The sequence below is a fragment of the Nansenia antarctica genome (genome assembly GCF_963989245.1).
Source record: "Nansenia antarctica genome assembly, chromosome: 8".
Lineage (NCBI taxonomy): Eukaryota > Metazoa > Chordata > Actinopteri > Argentiniformes > Microstomatidae > Nansenia > Nansenia antarctica.
In genome coordinates, this window is record NC_137678.1 from 54,056,988 (window position 1) to 54,066,987 (window position 10,000).

Sequence of the window (10,000 nt, forward strand, 5' to 3'; positions counted from 1 at the left end):
GTTACACCACTACTCTCTCTCTCTCTCTCTCTCTCTCTCTCTCTCTCTCTCTCCCTCTCTCCCTTTTCCTCTCTCTCTCCCCCTCTCTCTCTCTCTCTCTCTCTATTTCTTTCTCTCTCTGTCTCTCTCTTGGTCGCTCACTCTCTGTCTCTCGTGCTCTTTTTCTATCTCTCTGTCTCTCCCTCTCCCTCTTTCTCCCTTTCTCTGTCTCTGTCTCTCCCCCTCTCTCCCCCCTCCCTATGTTAAGTAGCGGTGCTATCAGTAGATCTCTAGTCCAGGCGTTAAGGGGTAAGGCTGCTGGTTGTCAGATGTGTGGTGTTATAATGAGGTCTCATGTTCCATAAAGGAGGAGGCTCCTCACACCTACTCTCTCCTTTATCATCTCACACACTCACAGCTCATTGTTCTCAGGGCAGGAACCTAGTTATTACAACAACACTCCTTGTCCTGCAGACTATAAATGTTCCTCTCCTCCTCCTCCTCCTCCACTCCTCATCCTCCTCCCTCCTCCATTCCTCCTCCTCCTCCTCCTCCACTCCTCCTCCGTCTCTGAATTGTTGATTAGGAACAGGCTGCGTGTCCGGAGAGTTCATAGAGGTGTGTGTGTGTGTGTGTGTGTGTGTGTGTGTGAGGAGGGACTGACACCCAGGCGCTCTGACTGCCTATCAGGTGACCTCACACTCACTCTGACATCATCTCTGTGGGACCATGTGACCCTGTGACCCTGCAGAGGTCTGGGCCAGACTGTACATCACATGGCTATGTTCTGAAGATGCTGCCATCATTGTGTGTGTGTGTGTGTGTGTGTGTGTGTGTGTGTGTGTGTGTGTCTGTGGTTTTACTCTCTGGAGGGGTGGTCTTCCCTCATTCCCATGGCCTCCTGCCCTTCACTACCACTGAGACAAGAGACCAGCCTCCCCCAGCCTCCCCCAGCCTCCCTCAGCCTCCCTCAGCCTCCCCCAGCCTCCCCCAGCCTCCCTCAGTCTCCCCCAGCCTCCCCCAGCCTCCCCCAGCCTCCCTCAGCCTCCCCCAGCCTCCCTCAGCCTCCCCCAGCCTCCCCCAGCCTCCCTCAGTTCGAAATCAATGAAGTGGCGGCAGTTTCTCTCAGGCCACACACACACACACACACACACACACACACAAACACACACACACACACACACACACACACACACACACATAGACACACACACACACACACAGGCTCTCAGGAGGTTCAGTGTGTTGTTAGAGGGGGAGAGGAGGTGATTGGAGACAGGATTGATTGACAGGTGTGAGACGTGGTCTTGGTTTCCCTCATCATGTCAATTAACTGCTGTCACACACACGCGCACAAGCACACATACAGACACACACACACACACACACACACACACACGTACACACACACACACGTACACACACACACACACACACACACACACACACACACACACGCGCACAAGCACACATACAGACACACACACACACACACACACACACACACGTACACACACACACACGTACACACACACACACACACACACACACACACACACACACAGACACTCACACAGACACTCACACAGACACTCACACAGACACTCACACAGACACTCACACAGACACACAGACACTCACACAGACACTCACACAGACACTCACACACACACACACACTCACTCACTCACTCCCCTCTCTCTCTCTCTGTCCAAGACAAACAAATACTTATTCACTTACTGCCTGGCGATACACACACACACACACACACACACACACACACACACACACACACACACACACTAACTCATCCATGTTAAACTCTCTGCTTTCTCCATAAAATATGAGTCTCAAAACACTCTTCTCTCCTGACCTACATTCTCCTCACTACCAGGGCTGCTGGCCTACCTTCTCTGTGTGTGTGTGTGTGTGTGTGTGTGTGTGTGTGTGTGTGTGTGTGTGTGTTAGGGTTAGGGTGTGTTGCGTCATTGACAGAGCTGACTGAGTGACCCTCCTCCTCTTGTTTACCCAGCTCTTCAAATGTTTGTCACGGAACAATTAACCCATTTATTTTGGTTGTAGCTGGTTCTGTTCCCTGTATGTGCGTGTGTGTATGTGTGTGTGTGCGTGTGCACGTGCATGTGTGTGTGTGTGTGTGTGTGTGTGAGTGGAGGAGCAGCCGTGGAAACTGGGTTAATGTTATGCATCAGTCCAGTTGGCAGTGATGGATGTTCATATGGAACTATTTAACCCAGGAACCAGCATGTAGCAGTGTACACACACACACACACACACACACACACACACACACATCACACACACACACACACACACACACACACACACACACACACACACCACACACACACACACACACACACACACACAGCATGTTGCAGCAGACTGATGTGGCTCTCCAGACATTCCCTTTAAGACTCTGTTGAAGCTCTCCGGACCCTAACCCAGACTAGGGGGTGTGGCCTATAAGAGGGCTAGGGCGTGTGGTCTATAAGAGGGCTAGGGGGTGTGGCCTATAAGAGGGCTAGGGGTGAGAGAGAGAGAGAGAGGTAGAGGTAGAGAGAGAGTGAGGTAGAGAGAGATGTAGAGGTAGAGAGAGATGTAGAGGTAGAGAGAGAGGTAGAGAGAGAATGGTAGAGGGAGAGGTAGAGAGAGATGTAGAGGTAGAGAGAGAGGTAGAGAGAGAGGTAGAGAGAGAGAGAGAGAGAGATAGAGGGAGAGGTAGAGAGAGGGAAGGAGGGTGTGTGGTTGAATCTAGGTGCGGGAGGTGTTATTGACAGGTGTGTGTTAGTGACAGGTGCCTTGGTTTCCAAGGGTAACGCCTCTGGCAGCGCAGGAAGTGAACGTAGCGGCAGCAACGCTCTGATCTGTCTCTATGAGAAGAGGCCTGGTAGTCACATGGCTTCAGCCTTCAGAGACACGGAGGCTATTGATTGGTTCAGCCTCCAGAGAGATGGAGGCTGTTGATTGGTTCAGCCTTCAGAGAGACGGTGCCTCACGTTTAGGGTCAGGGTTAGGGTCAGGGTTAGGGTCGCACGATTTACGACAAGTCACATATCATCCCAGCCTTGTGATTGGATGAAGAAGCCCTCACTCTGACCCTCCCAGGCCCGACCTGTTGAACCTGCAGCGGAACTAAACATCCGTCCGGTCTTAATCCAGATCCGGAACCCTTGTGATCCTTCCTGTAATCTAATGTGATCGGGAGATTAGCGCGCTACGCTAGCAGCTCTGTTGGGAGATTAGCGTGCTACGCTAGCAGCTCTGCGCCGCCTCAGACGCGCAACGTTGTCGGACCCCTGGACTGTGATCCTGGTATTAGGGTCATGTCTCCAGATCGCCCTCTCAGCTGCTGCTGAACAATAAAGCTATAAAAGCCCCCGCCCCCGGTAACCCCCCCCCCCCGGTGCGCTCTGAGGAGAACAATACCCAGGAGCGGAGATCGGAGGTCGGCCGGCAGATTAGCAGTTTAGCCGTTGCGTTCGCTGGTGGTTGTGGGATTACAGGTTTAGAGAAGGCGTGTGAGACGTGTTCCCCTAAAGCTCTGGTTAATGAGCTGTTCCTGCGTCAGGACGTCTGGATGTGGTGGTGGTGATGGTGTTAAACTGTTAATCACACGTGTGTGTGTGTGTGTGTGTGTGTGTGTGTGTGTGCGTGTGTGTGTGTGTGTTTGCAGGACAAACAGACACTATCACTGTCATCCCTCTTCCTCCTGAACCCCCAATGCCTGTTTTCACTTTAGGGAGGGAGGGAGGGAGGGATGGAGAGAGAGAGGGGGAGAGAGAGAGAGAGATGGACAGATAGAGGAGAGGGGGAAGGAGAGAGAGAGAGGGGGGGAGAGATGGACAGACAGGGAGAGAGGGAGAGAGAGAGAGGAGAGAGGGAAGGAGAGAGAGAGAGAAGGGGAGAGAGAGAGAGAGATGGACAGACGGAGAGAGGGAGAGAGAGTGAGAGGAGAGAGGAGAAAGAGAGAGAGAGAGGGAGAGATATTTCAGGAACAGAGAGGTCCTCCATGCCTCTGGGCCAGGCCTGGTGATGAACAATAGCCCTGGTCTCCGCCTGGCTCCAGGGACCAGCTCGTCCTCCTCCCCCCGACCCCCACCACCAGGCCCCGCGGCAGGCAGGGAGACACACTGAGGGGCCCTTGTTGCTGGATGTCCCACATCCGGACACACACACACCAGCGCGCTCAGAGCAGGAGAAGAAGGCCTTGTTGTGGCTCCTGGCTGGTTGACGTACCCCATCTTCTCCTCATTGTCCTCGGTCCCCTGTGTGTTTGTTTGTGAGTGTGAGTGTGTGTGTGTTTGTATGTGTGTGTGTGTGTGTGTGTTTAGATTCAAGTGTGTGTGTTAGCGTGTGTTTGTGTGTGTGAGTGTGTGTGAGTGTGTGTGTGTTTGTATGTATGTATGTATGTATGTGTGTGTGTGTGTGTGTGTGTTTGTGTGTGTTTGTATGTGTGTGTGTGAGTGTGTGTGTGTTTAGATTCAAGTGTGTGTGTGTGTGTGTGAGAGAGAGTGTGTGTGTGTTTAGATTCAGTTGTGTGTGTGTGTGTGTGTGTGACAGTGTGTGTGTATGGTGTGTTTAGATGTGTGTGTGTGTGAGTGTGTGGGCCTAGGCTCAGTGTACTGCGTGGTGAAAGCCTCTCTGCTGCCGTTAAATCTCTAAGGATGGTCTGGATTAGAGAACGTGTGTTGTGTCTGGTTATGAGGGCAGCAGACACACACACACACACTCACGCACACGCACACACACACACACACACACACACACACATACACACACTCAAATCTAAACACACACACACACACACACACACACAGGTAGGTAGGTAGGTCTGCCGGTTGTGGTGATGAGAGCTGCTGAGGGATGTGACACGGGGTGTGTGTCGTCGTCCCCCCCCCTCCAGATTATCAGTCTGAAACACATTAAAAAAAACTGCACATTATACGTATAGCAGCGGCGCCACATCGGCCCCTAGTGGCCGGCTGACCGCCCTGCGGCCTGGCACGCTGAGGGAGGCCCCCCCACATGGCCCTGGTTACGCCAATCTGTCAGCCGCTGATTGACTGGAAACCAGACACCTCGGAGGGGTCGAGGAAGGAAAAGCATCGGCCTCCCTGCGTTTCCCAGCTAACCTGACCCCCCGGCCTGGAGAAGGCTGTTTATAGAACACCAAGGAGACCCTCTCTAAGCATTCCAGAAGGTTCTGTGTGTCGGCCGTGCAGGCAGCCTGCCTCACCCCGGTCGCTCTCATTCAAAGCAGATGTGCAGAAATCCCCCTCTTTCATTTCCTCTTCTGTCCTCCGTTCCTTCTCTCTCTCTCTCTCTCTCTCTCTCTCTCTCTCTCTCTCTCTCTCTCTCTCTCTCTCTCTCTCTCTCTCTCTCTCTCTCTCTCTTCTCCAAACACAGTCGGGAGACTGTGAGGAGTTGATCAGAGAGGGGTTGAGGGGCTCTGCAGGAGACACACACACACACACACACACACACACACACAGACGCATACACACACACACACACACACACACATACACACACACACACACAGACTCCACATACGCCATCGCCAATACACACACACACACACACACACACACACTCACACACACACACACACACACACACACACACACACACACACACACACACACTCACACTCACACTCACACTCGCACTCGCACTCGCACTCGCACTCGCACTCACACTCACACACACACACACACACACACTCCAACTGCAACACACACTGGGTCTTTTGACTGGCTCTGCCCCCCCCCCCCCCCCCCCCGAGTGCTGCTGCCGCTGTTGACCCAGCAGAGTGCCGGGGGCCTCGTCCATCCTGGACAGAGCTCCACATTCACCAGCCAGAGCCCCCCCCCCCCCCGGACAACTCCGGGCCCCCGGCTCCAAACCACCCTCCCGCCACCCCCCATACATATAGAGATGTATAGAGATGCATAAAGATGTGTAGTGTATAGAGAGATGTCTGATCTGGAGTGAGCTAGCACAGTCAGAGAGCCATGGGGTCATGTGACACTGTGACTGCCCTCCTCTGTAGAGGGGTTAGGACCAACGTCCTCAGTCTGGGAGAGTAGAGGACGAGGAGGAGGGGTTAGGACCAACGTCACCAACGTCCTCAGCCTTGGAGCGTAGAGGAGGAGGAGGAGGGGTTAGGACCAACAACCTCAGCCTTGGAGCGTAGAGGAGGAGAAGGGGTTAGGACCAACAACCTCAGCCTTGGAGCGTAGAGGAGCGGTGTCGACCATGTCCTCTGAGTTGGTGGGAGGTTCTCAGACAGGACACACACCGCCCAGCTTTGGTCCACGCTGCAGGTTTCTGCTTTCCTCCCCTGTCCTTCCCCCCTCCCACCCTTCCTCCCCCCTCCCTCCCTCCTCATGGAGACAGAAATAGCCCAGACAGACACAGAACTGTCACTCCCTGCTGGGATGAGCCCTTGTCACATTCTCCTCCAGAGAAAACGATGCAGTTTAGCGCTGAGGAGGGATGTTTTGACAAACGCAGGTCTTGTGATGTGATGAGAAGAGAGGGAGGGGGAGGGAGGGAGGGAAGGAGGAAGGGAGGGACGGAGAGAAAGACAGGGAGAGAGAGGCCCTTCCCCTACAGCTTAAGCAGTCACGAGAAGGGTCCTTACTGAATCTCTAGAACGAAAAGAGGGTTTTTTGAAATCCCTCATCCCCCTTTCATGTCCACCCCTCCTGACCCAGATGCCTCTCCTTCCTCTCAGACCAGCATGCAATCTGTTTCTGCACAGAGGGCGGGGCTTAGTACCAGAGGGTGGGGCTTAGTACCTGGCTTTCAGTCAGAAATGTGACCCTGAGCCTTTCCTGGCCATCATACCACTGGGAGAGGGCTGTAGCACACACACACTACACACACACTCACCATACACACACACACACACACACACATACACACACACACACACACACACACACACACATACACACACACACACACACACACAGTGTGCTGTGTACTTTTAGAAACTCTGTGTGTGTCAGTCAGACGTTGACTGGCGTATGTTTTTATAAATGTGTGTTTAATATGAAATATTAATCTGAGCTCTGACTCTCTCTCTCTCGACACACACACACACACACACACACACACACACACACACACACACACACACACACACACACACACACACTCCCCTCTGGAGCTCCAGGCTGAACCCTGGTGTGAGTTGAGAAGGTCTCAATGACAGGATTTAAAGCGGATGAAGTGTTTGATATTTGTGGATGGATGTTTTTGAGAGATTGTGTTATGACAGAGAGAGAGAGAGGGGGATGAGAGAGAGAGAGAGGGATGAGAGAGAGAGGGGGGGTGAAAGAAAGAGATGAGAGAGAGGGGGATGAGAGAGAGAGAGAGAGAGAGAGAGAGGGGGATGAGAGAGAGAGAGGGATGAGAGTGTTCCTCGAAAACCATGGCGACCTGCCAGTCCAGCCAGCTTCCAGATTTGGGGTTTAAATTTGGCTGGATTACACACACACACACACACACACACACACACACACATACACACACACACACCCACACCCACACACACACACACACACACACACACACAGACAAGCACATACAGCACAGATGTGAAAGTATTACTGCAGAGGCATAGCTGTAATGATCTCTCCTCCCCTCCTCGTCCCCTCTCTCTGTGTGTGTGTGTGTGTGTGTGTGTGTGTGTGTGTGTGTATATGTATGCGCCAGGTCTGTGTGTGTGTGTGTGTGTGTGTGTGTGTGTGTATATGCGCCAGGTCTGTGGTGCGTGTCACACAAGGCCCCTCTATACAGCTGCATGGATGGATACACTCAATACTGTACTGTATTAGAACCAGCTGGGTACATGTTAACGTTGTGTGTGCATGTGTGTGCGTGTGCGTGTGCGTGTGTGTGTGTGTGTGTGTGCATGTGTGTGCATGTGTGTGTGTGTGTCTCCATCTGCATGCTCAATGGGAGTCATTTAGCTGTACAGCCAGATGATCCTGGAGGACCTGCCAGCTGTGTGATGTCTGCCTATGCTAAGCTATGTGTCGCTACAGGTTAACTCTGTCCCCTGCTGTCTGCCTATGCTAAGCTATGTGTGGTTACAGGCTAACCATCTCCTGCTGTGTGATGTCTGCTTATGCTAAGCTATGTGTAGCTACAGTAACTCCCTCTCTCAGTCAGCCCACGTTGACCGGCGCTCTGTGTGTGTGTGTGTGTGTGTGTGTGTGTGTGAGAGTGACTGTTGGGAGTTTGACTTCTCTGACATCCATTGGTTGAGTCTGGCTGAGGTGATGCAGGTCAGGTGAGCAGAGAGGACAGTGTGACTGACTGGTACATCAGCGCTCTGCTAGTCATGTCTGATGGCTTTATGTTCCTGAGGAAGCAGAAGTCGAGAACAGCATGAACACACACACACACACACACACACACAAACACACACACACACACACACACACACACACACACACCTTTTAGTCTTAGTGGGGTTGAGTTTAAGTTTGTCGTTTCTCAAGTTTGCATTCCGGTCACATGTCTTTGTTTGACACCTTTGTTGTATTTTGGGCGATGTGCTAAATGTGTCGCTTTCGGTTAGCCACAAACGCACCCACACACACACACACACACACACACACACACACACACAGACACACACTAATACACTTCCTCCACCCTCCTCATCACTGCTGCTTCTCTGCCCCCCTCAGAACAGTTATAAAAAAAAACTCCTCCCACCCCCTGCCTTCCCCCCCAACCCCCCACCCCCGCCCCCCTGCAGGTTGTTTTAGCTGCGGTGGAATATGAGGTCATATGACGTGTTTCTGCCCTGAACCATCATGATGATGATTAATGGCTGGTCTTATATACACACACCCACCAGTCGATATGGCCCCCTGTCTCTGCGTGCCTGTGTGTGTGTGTGTGTGTGTGTGTGTGTGTGTGTGTGTGTGTGTGTGGAAAAGAAATGACGCAACACAGCACTTCTCAGGGGCAGGCAGGACCACCCTCCTCACAGGGTTACACACACACACACACACACACACACACACACACACACACACACACACACACACACACACCGTAGTCCAACCCCCCATTCCTTTCAGATGACCCTCTGGATAGTGTCAGAGAGAGGGGGTCTGGAGGGCAGGGATGGGGGGGGGGGGATTCCTTGCATAACCTGCTGGAAGTGTTGAATGTCAGCTCATAGCTGTGTGTGTCCAGTATGTAGTCTGGTCCCTCTGGTCCAGTATGTAGTCAGTGTCCTCTGGTCCACACCTTGACCGAGTTCTATGCGGCATCTGCCTAGCAACAACACTTTGATTGGCTACAAAAGCATGGTCATTGATCCGTCCTCACCCTGCGGTCCTCTGTGGCCAGCTGGTAGAGCACGGCGCTAACAACGCTTAGCTTGTGGGTTCGATTCTCGCTGGGACCATATATACTGAAATGTATGCACTCATTGTACTGTAAGTCTCTTTGGATGAAAGCGTCAGCTAAATGGTGTATATCATCACCCTCGCCTCTGAACCTGTTAAACGAGGGATGGACACAGTCAGAAGGAGAGAGAGAAGAGAGAGAGAAAGAAAGAAAGTGTCCTGGGGGTTTGTATGCGTGACGACTTCCTGACAGAGTCTCTCCCGGTCTGCAGGACAGGAAGCTGTCGCGGTCGGAGCGCCAGCGGTTCAAGGAGGAGGCGTCCATGCTGAAGGGGCTGCAGCACCCCAACATCGTCCGCTTCTACGACTTCTGGGAGACGCCCTCCAAGGGCAAGAAGGTCATCGTCCTGGTGACGGAGCTGATGACCTCAGGCACCCTGAAGACGTGAGTCTGGCCTGAGACGCACACACACACAATGCACTCACACACGCACGTACGCAGGCACACACACCCACACACACACTCACACGTACGCACACTCACACACTCACTCACTCACACACACACACACACACACACACACACACACACACACACACACACACACACACACACACAC

The 10,000-nt window shown here is 52.8% G+C and overlaps 1 protein-coding gene across 1 annotated transcript in view; it reads left to right on the plus strand.

The window, feature by feature from the left end:
• Positions 1-10,000, plus strand: part of wnk1b (WNK lysine deficient protein kinase 1b) — a gene marked incomplete at both ends in the record, with an annotated part of 128,647 nt that overhangs the window by 38,181 nt on the left and 80,466 nt on the right. The window contains 1 exon segment of the mRNA XM_080538521.1: positions 9,653-9,825. Coding sequence (XP_080394647.1) covers positions 9,653-9,825 — 173 coding nt within the window.